The sequence below is a fragment of the Pseudophryne corroboree genome, chromosome 3, assembly GCF_028390025.1.
Source record: "Pseudophryne corroboree isolate aPseCor3 chromosome 3, aPseCor3.hap2, whole genome shotgun sequence".
Taxonomy (NCBI): domain Eukaryota; kingdom Metazoa; phylum Chordata; class Amphibia; order Anura; family Myobatrachidae; genus Pseudophryne; species Pseudophryne corroboree.
In genome coordinates this window covers 705,736,433-705,755,845 of record NC_086446.1, presented here as the reverse complement: position 1 = coordinate 705,755,845, position 19,413 = coordinate 705,736,433, and the positions used below count along the sequence as shown (strand labels likewise).

The following is a 19,413-nucleotide window of genomic DNA, read 5'->3' as shown; positions in this document are numbered from 1 at the left end:
GCTACCGTTTCTGGGAAAAACGCGGGAGTGGCTGGAGAAACGGAGGAGTGTCTGGGCGAACGCTGGGTGTGTTTGTGACGTCAAACCAGGAACGAAACTGACTGAACTGATCGCAGATGCCGAGTAAGTCTGGAGCTACTCAGAAACTGCTAAGAAGTGTCTATTCGCAATTCTGCTAATCTTTCGTTCGCAATTTTACTATGCTAAGTTTCACTCCCAGTAGGCGGCGGCTTAGCGTGTGCAAAGCTGCTAAAAGCAGCTTGCGAGCGAACAACTCGGAATGACCCCCCTAGTGTGCAAGATTCCCCTATTCAAACAGTGCATTGCTTAACTTTTCCTTACCTAAGCATATGGTTAATCACTGTATCACAACCAAAGCACATTTTCCCATATTAGGATAATACATGTCTTAAAACTTGCTAGCATACATATAGGTGTTCATATAGGAGTTGTTTGAAGAAAATACTGGGGTTTTTTTTATATTCTATGGGCGGGATTCAATTATTTTCACCCCTTTACACACCCGTTCTGTTTCTGCCCTCAGGGATGTTGTATCATTATTTCAGCTCGCTACCCCTGGAGTAGCGAGGCACCCAACCTTTTCACAGCTAATCCTGATTACTATGGGTGCAATATGCACGATAACAGAGATCTTTTTAGAAAGGAAATTGGGCGTGATATATCATTTGAATCTCACCCTATTTATTTATTTTTTTATATTCTATTTATCCTGGCTACAGGTTACTCTAAATGTACTCATTTTATCTCCTTGTGATCCATGTTTCCATACAGTAGTTAAGAATAATACTGCACTGACCCTGGTCACATGCTTGTTTTACTTGAGGTCCCCGCTTGTTTTACTGAGAAGATACGGGATGGATTGTAAACAACAACAAGAAAGAACAGATCAGTATATTCATGATGATTGCCCTTCCTGCTCCTACACACAGACCTACACGGGTGGTCTTCTGTTTGCCGGCGGTCGGGCTCCCGGCGCTCAGTATACCGGCGCCGGGAGCCCGACAGCCGGAATACCGACAATTATTTTCCCTCGTGGGGGTCCACGACCCCCATAGAGGGAGAATAAAATAGTGTGGCGCGCGTAGCGCGCCACCGTGCCCGTAGCGTGGCGAGCGCAGCGAGCCCGCAAGGGGCTCATTTGCGCTCGCCAAGCTGTCGGTAAGCCGGCGGTCGGGCTCCCGGCGCCGGGATGCTGGTCGCCGGGAGCCCGACCGCCGGCCAGCCGTAGTGAACCCGACCTACACATGGCTCTACTTGTTACTGAGAAGGCATAAGGAAGTGATAAAGCAGTGATAAGTGAAAGGTGATAACGCACCAGCCAGTCAGCTCCTAACTGTCATTTTTCAAATCCGTTATGACTGGCTCTTGCGTTATCACATTGCACTTATCACTGGTTTATCACTTCTTTATTCCTTCTCCAGGTTAATTCATCTGCCCCACTATGTGTAAATTAACATTCATACATTAGCAGCACTATTGATACTGTAATTGTGTTGTTTTAGTTGTAAACTTTAATACTCGATTAAGGGTATTTTTTCCTAATTGTTAACAAACCAAAAAAGTTAGCAATTGGGCAAAACTATGTTGCACTGGATGTGGGGCATATGTAACACGTGCAGAGAGAGCTAGATTTGGGTGGGGTGTGTTCAAACTGAAATCTAAATTGCAGGGTAAAAATAAAGCAGCGAGTATTTACCCTGCACAGAAACAATATAACCCACACAAACTCAGCACTTATATTGTTTTACAGCCCAGAGGGACACACAGAGCTCAACCTGACTACCCCTGATAGTATCACCAAGTGGGTAACTGATGCCATCTGTCTGGGAAATACTGGAATAAGTGAGATAAAGGATGTTGGACTCACCACCTTCCAACCATACTTCATCGACCTGATATTACCCTACTCTGTGGTACAAGGAGAGACATTTACAATCCAAGCCCTGGTCTTTAACTATGTGAAGAGCTGTGTGCTGGTAAGTACAGTTATAAAACAATAGTAGAATGTTCCATCAAGTTTGCCAACTGTAGATGTCAGCCTACCATACCACAGAGCCAACTGTGCCCTTTTCAAAGATCCATCATGGGTGTACAGTAACTTCAGTGGTAACAGTGGGGGAATGCAAAATATGAAATACACAGTACAAGATACAAAATATCCACTGTCTTCTCAGATCCACAAATTGTTCATCCTACACACAAAATTTGCACTCAAAGCAGACATCTTGGGTGCTCTACATAGGTTACACTGGTGGGATAACCAAAAGTGGAAATATGAATATATGATTATCATTTTTTTTGGGGGGGGGAATAAAAAATAAAATATACAACAACAAAATCAACAGTTCCAAAGATTGATCCATGGACATTAGTCTGCCCCATCTGTACAGTTATGTGAAATGAAACAGGTGAAATTGCAAGTTGTGTGCTATAAATCACTGGCCAAAATAGTTTCAGACATGATAAAATTCGTTTAGCATAGACAGAAGGTAGCAGAGTAACAGACATTATTACATTTGAAGAATTAGATATAGAACATTTTGGTTGTCAGTTATTGTATTATGATAAAGATGCAATAGCTATAATTACTGAGGAACTTGGGTCATTGCTTAGTGCAAAATAAAACCAGTAATAAAATGTCCTAATATATTCAGTTTTAGCAGGGCCGGATTAGGGGTCTGGGGGGCACAGGGGCAAAGAAGGTGTTATTAAATAGAACTCCCATCCTAATAAATTTACTCCTCTATATACAGAAACAAAACAGCATTACCACATTAATAATATCATACAGTATTGATACTTTGTTCTATGTATTTATACATATAGGACAGCATGTTTATTTATACAAACAAGCATCACACCTGATAGATGTATAAACATTTTGTTTTCATTAATTATGTAATCTTAATATTTTGTATATAGTATTAGTTTCCATGTTTTTATTAAATTATTTTTTCCATTGTTTAAGAACTTATCATGCAATTATGTTATTTGTGATGCTGGTTTGTTCAAGTTTATATGGTGTCTCATTTGCTTATAATACTTTCAATTCAGCTTGTCATCTAAAACTATTCATATACGGGTTTCCTTTGTAAAGTAGTCATTAAAAGTTATCAATCTAGTCTTTTAATGCTATAACTTTTTTGAGATTTAGTATTCATGCTTTCTCTATATCAATGTTAGGGCTGGTCGATGGGTTTGAAAAATCCAGTTGCTGTATTCTAAATATTAAATAATAATTCCAGCTAATACTGAAGATTTTTTGTCAGAAGTAATAACCCATGCCAAATGGTGTACTTATATGGTGGTATCCTGTATACACAAGATTCCACAGGTCCACTAACATCTTAACTATGACTGTAGATTTATCTTGCTACTGCCAGAGGTGCGGTATTCCGACTGAACTCAGCCAATTTTTAAAGTGGCAGTCATTTACAAGGCATCGTTTTGCCTTGTAAATGATTGCTACTTTCAAAAAGCGTTTGGCCAGACTCCCGCACCTCTGGCAAACTCAGACGGCATTACACCCAGCCCATTGTCTAATAGTTTATAACCATAGGCTATTCATTCATGTCGTTGTTGGTTTTACTGTGTCATCATTACAGGTGGTTGTGTCACTGTCTGATTCAGAGGATTTCACAACAGTCCAACAGAAGGAGCAGGCCAGATGTATCTGTGAAGGCCAATCAACACACTTTTCTTGGGAAGCCACAGCCATAAATCTAAGTACTGTATAGCGTTGTGACATATTTGAAATTCAGGGGGTTTAAAGTAGACATGAGCGGTTCAGTTTTGATGAAAACTGAACACACCCAAACTTTGGGGTTTTGAGTCAAATCAAGTCCCGCTTCAGGAGACTTTGGGGTTGGATCTAAAAACCGAATCCAGCATGTTTTTGATGGCATGTAAGTCCCTCCCTGGTGATTTAAGGTGCCATTTCACACACTGGAAATAATAGGAAATTAATGTTATTGATGTTAATACTGTAGGAACAACAACAGGTTCAAAAAACGACACTGTTTTAGCTGTTTCTATCAATTTTAAAGAAATCCAAAACAAAAACAAAAACTGAAACCGAATGAAAACACTTGAGGGTGGTTTTGCCAAACCAAACTAAAACACGGGGTCGGCACACATCTCTATTTTAAGGACATTAATATTTTAAGGCATAGCAATAGGACCCTGTTAACCATTATCTTTCGGGGTGTGGTATACAATTTAGACAGTTAAAAGATAGACAGTCATTAGGTCGATATCATATGGTTAACAGTCAAAAGTCCAACAGGGTCAAAAGTCAGACAGTCAAAAGGTCGACACAAAAATTGTGTTTTGTGTTTTTAAACATTTCTCTCCCATATTTGTTATAATTCGTCCCCTCACATGCTCATTTCACTCGCCGTGCTTCGGGCTCAGTGGCTCGCTCCACTTTGCTCACCACAAGATTACTAAAGATAATAGTTTGTGACATGGATAGTAAATGGAAAAAAAAGCATGAAAAACCCTAAAAAAGTGTTGACCCCGTCGACCTTTTGACTATCGTACTTTTAACCACGTCGACCTTTTTACTATCGGACTTTTACATTTGAAAAAGATGCACTATTGTGCGGTAACGCTACCCGGGGGGGGGGGGGGGGGGGGGGGCGCCGGCATGGGGGCTGAAGGGGGCCACCTACTGGCAGTGGGCGCGATCATTCTCCCCCTTCCCCCACATATCACGCAGGGAGAGAGAGGAGTAACAGCCCCTGTAGCTGTCTCTCTCCCCAGCACAGCACACAATCAGTGTATGTGCTGGCGAGAGAGGCTACTGCAGAGGCAGCCCTTCCTCTTTCTCCCTGCACCCAAGAGCTGTGCAGGTGCACTCTATAAGTGAGCCCCCCCCCCCCCCCAACAGGCCTGGGCCCAGGAAAAATTTACCTGCTCCCCCATCTCGGCTAGAAAGAGTATACATACTTCCCAACATGCTCAAGGATAACTGCTGGGTTGATGTATCAATCAGTGAAGAGTGGAGATATGTTGGTATGGGAAACTTCTCCACTATTCTACTTTTACACACTTTTCCCTGCTTGGTACACAGCAACCTCTAAGTCTAGCATGCTCGAATTTTAATGATTATATGTAGCGCCAAACAATGTACAGTAAGTGAACAACAAAATACAAAGATGGTTTGTGTTTAGTTTACTGAGCCTGTCGACCTCTGCTACTTTACAAAATATACTGGACATATCTGTAACGCCAACAATGCACTTTATACAAAGTAAAATGTACAATAAATGAGTAATGCTATTTATAATTAATAATATTTATCATGGGGTTAATGTACCAAGGAGATGGAGTTGTTCCATTGGTGTGAAGCCAACTGGTAAAGAAAAAACAATGGTGAAAAAGAAATAATCCAAATTCCAGTCAACTAGAGTTCCCAGTAGGAAAAGATGAAATAATTACTGGCCTAGCCTACGATTGCACATGATTCACCTGCACATGATTAAGAGAATCTTAAAAACAAGATACATAAAGGCTGGGATTGAGTTCTGAAGAAACTCAGAGACCTGGGCATAGATTTACTAAAGCTTCTAAAACAGGGTAGTGGTAGTGTTACCCATAGCAATTCTCTCTAGCATTTCTAAGAATCCAATAAAGAAATGATAGCTAGAATCTGCTATGGGCAGCAAAAACACTTCATTTTAGAAACTATAGCACAGTTAATCTACCTTATGGACTCCACTTGTTAATTATTAGGAGATCAGTGTTAAATAATATAAAAGTACAACTTTTATAATACTAAATAATAATAATATATAGAGTTTGTGGCTATAATACAATACAGTAGCAGAGAAGACAATTTAAAAACATGATAGCTGCTCTATTTACTGCATATCATTGTCCTTTTTTACTTTCTCAGAGAACTTAAAGATCCATGTGAGCAGCGGTTCTCTGAAGTTGGAAGGAGAATGTACTGAAGATCCACTTTTGTTGGGAGAGGATCACAGAGAAGACTCTATTGAGAAAACCGTTGTGGTTAAGGTAAGAACATAATTCCTACCTCTATGTCTGTCTGTTATTACCCTGTTTTGTTCTGTACTGTTCCAATTGTAAAGCACAACGGAATATGCTGCGCTATATAATAAATCAAGATATTACAATGTAAGCATATCACCACAGGGGTGACTTGGAACACAAAAGGTCATTCTAAAATGCCCATTATTGGTTGTGGATCACTATCCCTTCTTATTTAATTCTGGTGACTGATTTACAACCCTTCTTTTTGGATGTGTGTGTGTGTGTGTGTGTGTGTGTGTGTGTGTGTGTGTGTGTGTGTGTGTGTGTGTGTCTGCAGTGTCAAAAATTTAATTTTTTACTCACCGTAAATTATTTTCTCTGAGTCCATCTGGTGGATGATGCGTCCATGGTGTGGGCTATGGAGTTTGGAATTAAAGTTATTAAAAGATCAACGCCTCTCCCCTCTAACTCCTTCTACCTCCAGCTGCACCTCAGCCTTCATTTAGCAAAGCTACATGGAGGAAGAACATAACTAAAAACTATAAACCTATAGATAATTAAACAATGCCAAATGGCAAAAATAACTGGTTAGAAAACCAGACCACCACAGTGTCCCCCAGATGGACTCAGAAAGGGATTTTATGGTGAGTAAAAAATCCAATTTCTTTTTTCATCGATCTGAGGGATGCTGCATCATTACCTCTGTGAATTTCCAAAGTAAGTTAGGGGTTAGGGAGTGTCCAACAAAATCTTTTGCCCAAAACTGGCATCCCCCGCACCAAATGTATGGAAGTGGCAAATTCTTGTGAAAGTGTACAGATGACCAGGTCACTGCTCTATACAGCTCTTCAACCGAGTCACCATGGGGAACTGCCCAAGAAGCCCCAACAGCGTGAGTCAAACCGGAATAGGCACATTCAAAGACAAATAGGCCTCACAGATAGTAGAGGTGACCCATCGAACAATAGCTTTTTGGCCACCTTGCTTTGGGGCATCAATCAACACCAACAAGGAATCCATATGGCTAACAGAGGATGCACAGGTTAGATAAATGTGTAAAGCATGGAATACATCCAACAGAGAGGAAGGTCTGACTGATGAAGAATCCTGCAGAAAGGTGGGAAGGACAATGTCCTGGTTGAGATGGAACATGAACACAGGAAGGAAGGTTTAGTTCTCAGAATCACCCAAACCAAATATAAATGAGCAGGGGAGGTTAGCAGGACATTGCAGCCAATTCAGAAACCCATCTGGCCGATGCAATGACCAGAAGGAATTCAACCTACAAAGTGAGGTATCACAACTCCACAGATTTTAGAGGTTTGAATGGTGCCTTCTGTTGAGCCTCTAACACCAAGTCCAAGTAACAAGAAACAGGTGGTATGTATGGTGGCTGGAGGCGAAGAAAACCTTGAAGGAAGGTCTCATCTTCTGGACAAACAGGGTTGAAACTTGCTGCTTGAGGGATTAAAGGCAAAGGTCTTTTGTCAATCCATCCTAATGAAAAGACAAGAGGCGAAAAACCACAACCATCACTGGCTTACAGGCTTAATTGAGGCAACCCACAAGGTTGGCCTATATTAACATTGTGAGTTTCCTCAAGATTGTGGTTAGCCATAATGCCATGGTTCCCATCATAGCGAGCAATAGGATTTTTCCATCATTATTCTCTATGGGGAAAAGTTTGACTGACAGCCCAGCCACACAGAGCCAATCAACACAGAGCTCCTCAGGAGGCTGGAGCTGATTGGCTCATGGGTCTCCTAGTGACAGCAGTCACCCAGAACCCAGTCATTTGCATAGAGGGGCAGCATGGAAACACTTGTTTTCCTTCCATTTGGCTTGGTTCACGTAAACCGGTATAATTAATTTTAAGAGCTACACTGGAATAGGTTAGTATGGATTTTTTTTTTACAAGTTATCGTGGATTCTACTGGACAAGAGGACCAAATGGCTACAGGGGGTGTAGTTAAGTATGTGTGAGTGAAAGTGTGCCAGAGTGCTTAATAATCTTTTAATATATACAGTGTGTGTGTACTGTATTTTATAAATATTTATTTTACAGGTATCATTGGCCTCTTTAATGAGATTGCATGTTCCCACATCCTATTACTGTACATTGTCAGAATTCGTAAAATTGAGTTTAGCACCAAACTCACATGTTTTACAAACTTAGACCCTAGTAAATTTCGACATAAGACTGAAGAACAAACTGTGTGATCAGAAACTTCACAAATCCCTGAGGAAAGACTAGAGGTGTTAAATTAGCTATGTCTGAGTCTGACATGTCTGATACTGTAATCCTAGAGAAGCCTATTTCCACCATTTCTAAACCCTCTGCAAATGTGAGGATAAGTAGTAGTAAAAGTAAGGATGGTGATGATTAAGACATGGGAATTGAGGATGCTACTTTGGAAGCGCAACAATATGAGGAGGATGTTTGAGTATCTGATGTTAATGAGGATAAAGAATGTGTTGGACAAAAAGTTGATCAAATTAAGGAGAAGGATTTTTTTGTGTCAAAGTAAGTCAGCCACGAGTCGCAGCAGTTCTTGCCAGAGATGATACGAAGAAGAACATTGACATTATGCCTGGACAGAGGACCACAAAATTCAATACAATAAGTTGAGTTCATGTGTTCCTGCTACCAAATTCCATCTTGTTTCCATTTTACCAGAACAGCAATTCCTTGCCTATATCAGGAGGTTAAAAAAAGCCCCACCAAATTCTTGGCCTAGAAAATGCCATTGTAATCACTATCCACTTAATATGTGGATGAGTGGTGCTGGTCAAACTTAATATTATATGACCGTGACATCCCCGTACAGGTGGCCATATCTAACACACATTGGGGGTCATTCCGAGTTGTCAGCTCGTTACCGATTTTCGCAACGGAGCGATTAAGGCAAAAATGCGCATGCGCATGGTACACAGTGCGCATGCAGTTAGTATTTTAGCACAAAACTTAGTAGATTTAATCACGTCCGAACGAAGATTTTTCATCGTTGAAGTGATCGGAGTGTGATTGACAGGAAGTGGGTGTTTCTGGGCGGAAACTGGCCGTTTTCTGGGAGTGTGCAGAAAAACGCAGGCGTACCAGGAAAAAAAGTGGGAGTGTCTGGAGAAACGGGGGAGTGGCTGGCCGAACGCAGGGCATGTTTCTGACGTCAAACCAGGAACGAAACGGCCTGAGCTGATCGCAATCTGTGAGTAGGTCTGGAGCTACTCAGAAACTGCTAAGAAATTTATATTCGCAATTCTGCTAATCTTTCGTTCGCAATTCTGCTAAGCAAAGATACACTCCCAGAGGGCGGCGGCCTAGCATGTGCAATGCTGCTAAAATCTGCTAGCGAGCAAACAACTCGGAATCACCCCCATTGTCAGCTCATTTACAAGCAGGCTAAGCTTTCTATCACTCACTGGCTTCACTAAGATGTATACCGGTTGTACATTGTTGGATAAATTCAGGGATATCGTCACAAAATGGCTTACCATTGTAGAGTTACACAAGGTCGAGGAACGTTTTTTCATCGCTCGAGTGATCATAGTGTAATTGACAGGAAGTGGGTGTTTCTGGGCGGAAACTGCCCGTTTTCAGGGAGTGTGCTAAAAAATGCAGGCGTGCCAGATAAAAACGCGGGAGTGGCTGGAGAAACGGGGGAGTGGCTGGCCGAACGCAGGGCGTGTTTGTGACGTCAAACCAGGAACTAAACGGACTGAGGTCATCGCAGTCTAGGAGTAGGTCTGGACCTACTCAGAAACTGCAGCAAATTATTTAGTAGCAGTTCTGCTAATCTTTCGTTCGCTATTTTGCTAAGCTAAGATACACTCCCAGAGGGTGGCGTCTTAGCGTTTGCAATGCTGCTAAAAGTAGCTAGCGAGCGAACAACTCGGAATGAGGGCCATTACCAGTTGGTGAATTTCAATATGTCCCATGTTTTACACACACAATAAACTTGATGGTTCAGAGTTTCATAAAAAATGACAGGGCTGTGCAGACGATGCTGTCTATGGCCCAAAAAATGTATGGGCATTTTCTGCATTCATTAATTTCATGTAGAAGATTGCAGTGGCTGCAAGAAAAGTTCAATTTGCCATGCTACCAACTGAAGCAAGAAGTTTGTGGCCCATCATTTTTTGAGCCACATGCAGCATTTTCAGCACGCTCCTGTCATTTTTTTATGAATTTTGAATCACCAAGTTTATTGTGTGTGTATAACATGGGATGTATTCAAATTCACCAACTTGTAATGCTCATACAATGAGGCAGATGTATTAACCTGGAGAAGGCATATGGAAGTGATAAACCAGTGATATGTGCAAGGTGATAAAGGCACCAGCCAATCAGCTCCAATATGTAAATTAACAGTTAGGATCTGATTGGCTGATGCCTTTATCACCTTGCACATATCACTGGTTTATCACTTCCTTATGCCTTCTCCAGGTTAATACATCTGCCCCAATGTTACTTGCATTATCCATAATCGCAAATCTTGAGGAGAGATGCAGAGGAGTAGAATTCCACCTTCTATATACTTCAGCGACTGGTAGAATAGCAACAACTAACATTTGTAATATCTCTCTCTCTCTCTCTCTCTCTCTCTCTACTGGTATTTTTCCTTTACTTTTCAAGCATGCACTGATTACTCCCATTCTGAAAAAACTAAATTCTGACCCTAACACTCTCTCAAACTACTGTCCCATCTCTCAGCTGCCATGCCTCTCCAAGCTACTTGAGATACTTGCCTACACTCGCCTCACAAACTTTCTTAAAACACACAATTTATTTGACCCACTTCAGTCAGGCTTTCGTTTCCAGCACTCCACAGAGACAGCACTGACTAAAGTAGTGAATGATCTAGTCACTGCAAAGTCCAATGGCCATTACTCACTTCTTATTCTTCTAGATCTCTCTGCTGCTTTTGACACTGTTGACCATTTTCTTCTCATACAAACACTACAATCCCTAGATCTTAAAGACACAGTCCTCTCTTGGTTCCTATCTTACCTATCTAATCGCTCCTTCAGTGTTTGCTTCTCTGAATCCACCTCCTCTTCACTACCTTTTTCAGTTGGAGTACCACAAGGCTTGGTCTTAGGTCCTCTGCTTTTCTCAATCTATACTTCATCTCTTGGGAAACTAATCAGCTCTTTATGATTTCAGTATCATCTGTACACAGATGATACTCAAATCTACCTATCCTCCCCAGATTTGTCACCATCTGTATTGGTCAGGGTCACTGAATGCCTTTCTGCTGTTTCATCTTGGATGTCATCTCGCCACCTCAAACTTAATATTTCCAAAACAGAGCTACTTATATTTCCAACGGCCAATAGTAGTTACCAACCTGATATCTCTATCACTGTTGAGAACTCAACAATCAATCCTACCCCACAAGCTCTCTGCCTAGGTGTCATTCTTGACTCAGAACTGTCCTTTACTCCCCACATTCAATCTGTCTCAAGATCATGTTACATGCATCATAAAAACATATCCAAAATACGACCATACCTTACACAAGACACTGCAAAAACTCTAATCCATGCTCTCATTATCTCCCGCATTGATTATTGCAATAGTCTTCTTACTGGTCTTACCAAAAAGAGACTCTCACCATTACAATCCATTCTGAATGCAGCTGCGAGGCTAATCTTCCTTGCTAGACGTTCTTCGTCTGCAGATCCACTCTGTCAGTCCCTCCATTGGTTACCTGTATTCTACCATATTCAATATAAAATACTTTTACTCACACATAAGGCCATTAACCATATTACACCAATGTACATCTCTTCGTTCATTTCAAAATATCTCCCAACCCGACCTCTCAGATCTTCACAATATCTACGTCTCCCATCCACACTCATTACTTGCTCCCATGCACGATTGCAGGACTTCCATCGGGCTGCACCAACTCTGTGGAATGCCCTACCACGCACAATAAGACTCTCCCCTAGTCTCCAAACCTTCCCTGAAAACTCACCTCTTCAGGCTAGCTTATCACATTCCAGAACCGCTCATTCAACCTTCATAAGCTTTCCTATCCGATTATATCCCCACTGTACAGTCCACACATATCCTCCACATATTTTCTCTTTCTTCACTTTCTCTTCTTTCTAACCACGGTTCATCATTGCTGTGATGTGATATCATGCAACCCACCTAGAACCTTTGCAATCCAGTGGACAAATATGCAATAGATAATGCCTTTCCTTGTGTATCAATGCCTATTTCCCTATAGATTGTAAGCCTGCGAGCAGGGCCTTCCTACCTCTGACTGTTTGTTTATTACCCAGTTTTGTTGTATTATTGTGTCCAATTGTAAAGCGCAACGGAATTTGGTGCGCTATATAAGAAACTGTTAATAATAAATAAATAACATGCCATCCATGTTTACATATAAGAGCATGATATAGGGAAATGGGGAACATGTTACTGTTATTAGCTATGCAAGCTACTGAAACCATTTGAAATTGTAACCCTTGAAGTGAGTTCAGAAACTGCCAGATTGAGTCAGATGATTCCCTTAATTAAAATACTGGAAAAGCAGCTTGAGAATCTGAAGGAAGAGATGAAACAGTGATTCCGCTAAGTATGTTGTAAATGTGGATCAAGTTCTTTTTTTTTGTTCAGCAGGACATAAGAATTGTCAAAATCTTGACATTTGATCATTACGTTTTGGTAACCATGCTAGGTCCTAGGTTTATATCCTATTCAACATATTTCTTTCCAAATGACCCAGATCTTAAAAGATACAAAGAGATTGAGTGGCACATGACACAACAAAATCTCCTACTTTAGCTGCTCCAACCGCTTCTGCTGCCAGGAAAAAAAGTACCTTTTTCAAGGGACCCACTGATGGCGATGAGTCAACTCACCACACCAGAGTGAAAAAAGAATATGACATCTGGTCAAGCTTAAAAGAACTTTGAACAATTATTGACCGCTCTACCACTGTGACTCAATCTGATATAATAAGTAGCAATGAGATGGTGGAGTATTACAGTATTTTAATGACAATGTACAAATTAGCATGTCACACAGTTTCTTTGAATACTGGGAGAAAAAAAGGCAATTTGGAGCCCATTGTACAACTGTCCACCTGCCAGTATGTACTCGGAAAGGATCTTTAGCACAGTTGGGAACCTTGCAAGTGATCAGTGTAGGAGGATACTTCCACAAAATGTGGAAAAATTAATGTTCATTAAAATGAATTACAAATTCTATGAGGAAGACTTGTGCCACCTATTACAACAAACGAACATCTTCTGTAATGGTGGTTTCCATTGAGGATCAGCTAATATTGTGTGGTGATGATGATGATAATAATATTAACAACAGTGAGGAGGGTGATGATGAGGATGATGATGACTCTGACATATTCCAAAGGCGACTATTGTTACCCACCGTAAGCACATTGGTAGCTTGGTTTATAAGGGCCTATACAAACCAAGCACTTCAGTGACAAAAGTGGCAGTCCCTGTCACTGAACTGCTTGGTTTTTTTAAACTGTGTATGTACTTTTTAATATACAATATAAGGGTTGGTAGGCCCATGGACAATTTTATGTCACACCACATATGGATTAGATTTAGGAGAATAAAACATGATATTATCCCTCATACGCAGCCTCTCTGGTGCTCCTCATAAATGTACTACAGGGGTGTGTTACATAATTAGGAAGGAGGGGGCAGTACGGCCAGCAGGTCAGCCTCCTAATATTTGTTAGTATAAGATAGGCTGATTTGGAGTTTGCGACTCTGCAATGCAACTATTTATTTCCTTGGCTTCTCTTTTAAACCTTGTCAAAAATCCTTGGCTGTTAACATTGTATTCTTATATGGCCTTTTCTCTTAGTTGGTGCAATACAAACTGAGTCAAATTTAATTTTCTTAATTACTCAAATAATTAATCAACCAATTTCACACAATGAATGAATCAATCAATCAATCAATCAATCAATGCTTTACCTTCCTGTCACTACATACTGTACTCCACTTTCATTTATATGTACTGTCCTGGTGCCTCTCCTTGATTAATGAAAACATTCTCTCTTTTCTTTCCACTACAGTGCCGCAATGTTTCATAGATGTACTATATTCTTTTAAAGTAATTGCCATGTGTTTGTGCCGCTGCTCTGTCTCTTCATTTAGCCAGCCAGTCTATGGCCAATATTGGTGAACAATATTATGTGATGCGAGGTGATCAAAATTGACTGGAAATTAATGCTACATGCCTTTATCCATTTTTAGAAATGTTCATGTAATCCAAAACGAAAACCAAATCCGAACCAGAACACTTAAGGGCATGGGTGCCGGCAGCTGTGCAGGGCACAGGTACTTGGAGGGGTGTGTGGCCATTACAGGGAGGTGTGGCCAGCACCCCTCCATATGAAATCTAAAGAAAAAAAAAATTCTGTATAGCTGCAAAGCATATGTGCTGCACTGGGAAGAGAGGCTGCCGCTGCAGCAGTGTCCTCTCTCTCCCGGCTCCAAGTGTGCTGTCTACAACAGGTAAGGGGATGATGTGGGACTCGGGACCCTCCAACAGGCCTGGGCCCGAGTAAAAGTCCTGGCACCACTGCTTGAGGATAAAAACCAGAACCAACACACTAAGAGTGGTTTTGGCAACACCAAACCCAAAACATGAGGGTCTGTGCACATCTCTAATTAGAAAATGTTTTCTGATCCTTTTCTGCTATCTTCCACTCCTCCATCATTGACATTTTATCTTTTCTCATATTTTAGCCTAGAGGCCATGAAGAGCAGAAGACAGAGACCTTCCTTCTGTACCCAGCAGGTGAGTGAAGGATATAGGTCAATAAATACAGATGGAAAGAGTAATTTAAGCATATCATTCACAATACATTCTATTGTTAGTTAAAAACTCCTTTGTAGAACTTCGGGCTCTGTTTATCATCATTGTGATGAAAAGGGTTACGGTGGGTACACACTAGGTGATTTTGTAAACAGTTTTGCTCATTTTTACCCTCCTGGATGATATTGTTCACAATATCGCCCAGTGTGTATGCTGCCAGTGATGGCCGATTCGCGCTCCCTGGGGTCATTAACGACCCCCACTGTCACCAACACATGCAAAATATCGTCCGTTCAGCTGACCAACAATATACAGTATTACATAATGCATCTCTGTGTGCAGAAGATATGTCTCAGGACGTTGTTTACAGACATATCTGATAGGCCCTGTTGCACAGTCAATGATGATATACTGTATTGTAATTAGAAATCGGGCAGGATGTGGGAGAGCTGGCAGCTCTTCCGTGGGTGTGGGTGTGGGGGACTGCCTGAAAAATAGGGAGAGTTGTCAAATATGATCTGCATGTGTATGCAATCGAGCCACTGAGCAGCCCATTAGGAAGATGCAGGAGCTGCCGATAGTGATATCACTTGTGAAGTCTACCCAAATATATCGAGTTGACGATTGGTAAGTGTGTAGAGCTTACTAAATCGGCCGCTCATTCGGTGAGAAGTGTGTCAGCAGATAAATCTTTCAGGTGTGTACTTAGCCTAATGCTGGGTACACACCAGAACGACTCACAAACATGCAATGTCATCAAAGAATTCCCTTGAACTACCTGGCAGTCCTTGACAAACAATGGGGGTCATTCCGAGTTGTTCGCTCGTTGGCGTTTTTGGCTATGCTGCAATTTGTTGCTAAATGCGCATGGAACGCAGGGCGCATGCGCTTAGTTACTTAACTAAAAACTTAGCAGTTTTGCTGTTGTCTGTGCGGCGCTTTTCAGTCGCACTGCTGATCGGTGAGTGATTGACAGGAAAGGGGCGTTTCTGGGTGGTAACTGAGCGTTTTCCGGGAGTGTGCTAAAAAAACGCAGGCGTGTCAGGTAAAAACGCGGGAGTGTCTGGCCGAACGCAGGGCGTGTTCGTGACTAAACAGACCGAGCTGATCACAATATAGGAGTAGGTCTGGAGCTACTCAGAAACTGCAAGAAAATATTTAGTAGCAATTCTGCTAATCTTTCGTTCGCTATTCTGCTATGCTAAGATACACTCCCAGAGGGCGGCGGCCTAGCGTTTGCAATGATGCTAAAATCAGCTAGCGAGCGATCAACTCGGAATGAGGGCCAATATACAGTAGTGCAATACACAAGAGATAGATCTTGCCTCTTCCAGGAGCATGCTGTCGTTAACGATAGCTTCACATCTTCCCTTTTACACTTTTACTAACTGCAGTATATATTGATCCGATGTGTCAAAATCATGCAGTTGTCCCTAGAATCGTCCTGGTGTGTACCCAGCATAAGATAGTTGAGCTAACTCTGAGTTTGGAGTAAAGCAGTAACTTTGCACTATAGTTAAACCATGCTGAACTGCAGGGGGGCAGATGTAAAGTGCAGAGAGTTAGATTTGGGCGGGGCGTATCCAAACTCAAATCTAAATTGCAGCGTTAAAATGAAGCTGCATTAATGTCTACATGCAAAAGAAACCAGCACTATGCAAAATACAGTAAATGTATTTGCTCAACATGGTGTGGGTCAGATACAAAGTTACTTTGTTGCTTTTTTTTCTTTTGCTCCGAACTCATGGCCTGATTCAGACTTATACACAAACCTGATGGTTTACATCAGGGGTGTCCAACCTTTCACCTTCCCTGGGCCACATTAGAAGATGAAAATTTGGTTTGGGCCGCACATAAAATAAAATAACAGTAACGATACCTGAATGAGAGACAGATTACTTACCTACATCCCACGCCGGTCACGTCCACTTGTCCAGTAGAATCCAAAAGGGTCGGTACCTATAAAAATGAAAATTATACTTACAAACGAATGAATGAATATTATGCCCTCATTGACGCGGGAAGACGTTCGCCCCTTGTAGTTGTGCCCCTGTAGCTGCGCCCCTTGTACTGTGCCCCTTGTAGTTGTGCCCCTTGTAGTTGTGCCCCTTGTAGTTGTGCCCCCTTGTAGTTGTGCCCCCTTGTAGTTGTGCCCCTTGTAGTTGTGCCCCTTGTAGTTGTGCCCCTTGTAGCTGTGCCCCTGTAGCTGCGCCCCTTGTAGTTGTGCCCCTGTAGCTGCGCCCCTTGTAGCTGCGCCCCTTGTAGTTGTGCCCCTGTAGCTGCGCCCCTTGTAGTTGTGCCCCTTGTAGTTGTGCCCCTGTAGCTGCGCCCCTTGTACTGTGCCCCTGTAGCTGCGCCCCTTGTACTGTGCCCCTTGTAGTTGTGCCCCTGTAGCTGCGCCCCTTGTGGTTGTGCCCCTGTAGCTGCGCCCCTTGTACTGTGCCCCTTGTAGTTGTGCCCCTGTAGCTGCCCCCTTGTACTGTGCCCCTTGTAGTTGTGGCCCTGTAGCACTAGCTGCCCCCTTGTACTGTGCCCCTTGTAGTTGTGGCCCTGTAGCTGCCCCCTTGTACTGTGCCCCTTGTAGTTGTGGCCCTGTAGCTGCCCCCTTGTACTGTGCCCCTTGTAGTTGTGGCCCTGTAGCTGCCCCCTTGTACTGTGCCCCTTGTAGCTGCCCCCTTGTACTGTGCCCCTTGTAGTTGTGGCCCTGTAGCTGCCCCCTTGTACTGTGCCCCTTGTAGTTGTGGCCCTGTAGCTGCCCCCTTGTACTGTGCCCCTTGTAGCTGCCCCCTTGTACTGTGCCCCTTGTAGTTGTGGTCCTGTAGCTGCCCCCTTGTACTGTGCACCTTGTAGCTGCCCCCTTGTACTGTGCCCCTTGTAGTTGTGGCCCTGTAGCTGCCCCCTTGTACTGTGCCCCTTGTAGTTGTGTCCCTGTAGCTGCCCCCTTGTACTGTGTCCCTTGTAGCTGCCCCCTTGTACTGTGCCCCTTGTAGTTGTGTCCCTGTAGCTGCCCCCTTGTATTGTGCCCCTTGTAGCTGCCCCCTTGTACTGTGCCCCTTGTAGTTGTGGCCCTGTAGTTGCCCCCTTGTACTGTGCCCCTTGTAGTTGTGGCCCTGTAGCTGCCCCCTTGTACTGTGCCCCTTGTAGCTGCCCCCTGGTACTGTGCCCCTTGTAGTTGTGGCCCTGTAGCTGCCGCCTTGTACTGTGCCCCTTGTAGCTGCGCCCTTGTACTGTGCCCCTTGTAGCTGTAAAAAAAAAACACACACACAGACACATACTTACCGCTCCTGCAGCGCTGCCTCCGTCTCCGTCCGCCGCTCCTCTCTGCTGTACTACGGGAGGGACGTCTGTACAGGACACTGTACAGCGGCGCAGGCCACGGACCACGGACTTCAGATCTTGATTTCTCTCCCCCCCCCCCCCCTTCCCCGGACACTGTACAGCGGCGCAGGACTTCAGATCTTGATTCTTCCCCCCCCCCCGGGACACTGTACAGCGGCGCGGCCACGGACAGACACCCACCCCCGGCTCACTTACGTGTTCTTGTACAACCAACTTCTCCGATGGGCTCCTCTACTCTCGCGCTGCTCAGTCACGTGTGCCGCTATGCAGCGGAGGAGGGCTACACTGTGACTGACAGCGGAGAGGGCGTGAGCTGGTGCTGGTCCCAGCAGCAGCAATCCAATCAGGATGTGCTGACAGCCTGCTGGGGCCGGCTCAGCCTCACATGTGGTGTCCGTACTCGAAAAAAAAAAAAACCTCTGCTGCAGCGCTGCTCCTGGGCCGCATTACTAGCTGACTTGGGCCGCATGCGGCCCGCGGGCCGCGGGTTGGACAAGCCTGGTTTACATACAAATACAATGTTTGTGGGTCTAAGCAGGCGCAAGTCCCATTCTGTACATGTGCAGAACTTGATCACTCACAGACCACCCTACCCCATTAGCCACAGCATCAGCCCCAATGTGACCCCAATTTGACCAGCCAAGTTGTAGACTATTGCAAATTAAACCTAGAAAATAAGTCTACAGTAACAGGGGTTCACACTACAAACTCCCGTATTGCGCACATCCCCCCCCCCCACACACACACATGTATAATCACTTTCAGTGGCGCACGCAGGGGGGGGTTCCGAGTACCTGGAACCCCCCCTGATGACCCCAAAAATGTTTTGAGACGGAGACACAGCTGTTTCCGTCTCAACAAAAGCAAAAGCCACGACCGTGATACAGCCCTGCCCTGATGCTCTGATGTGTGCAAGCTGACCTGTGATGTATTAAGCTTTGAGGAATGAATACACCTATTGGTGTCTAATTGCTCCCATTTGTGTGAAATTGCTGCCATTACATCAATAGTGAATTTGACCCATTTATTGTCTCTGAGGGCTTTGAACTAACTTTAACGATGTACATATATATTTGGATGTTATTACTGTGCTCGCCTTGACAAAGATTCTACATTGGAATCGAAACGTTGACATACTGAGCTATTATATTGGACATTAAAGACGACATTATTTGGATTGGACTGATTTCTTTAGGAGAGTGCATCTCCCTGTTTAGGGATCGTCTCTCTCTCTCTCTCTC

At 43.2% G+C, this 19,413-nt stretch overlaps 1 protein-coding gene across 1 annotated transcript in view; it reads left to right on the top strand.

Annotated features, from left to right (window-relative positions):
* Positions 1–19,413, top strand: part of LOC135056658 (alpha-2-macroglobulin-like) — a 256,362-nt gene that overhangs the window by 141,166 nt on the left and 95,783 nt on the right. The window contains exons 19-22 of the mRNA XM_063962104.1: positions 1,772–1,997; positions 3,627–3,747; positions 5,921–6,042; positions 14,764–14,815. Of these exons, the coding sequence (XP_063818174.1) occupies positions 1,772–1,997; positions 3,627–3,747; positions 5,921–6,042; positions 14,764–14,815 (521 nt within the window). The remainder of the gene's footprint in view (positions 1–1,771; positions 1,998–3,626; positions 3,748–5,920; positions 6,043–14,763; positions 14,816–19,413) is intronic.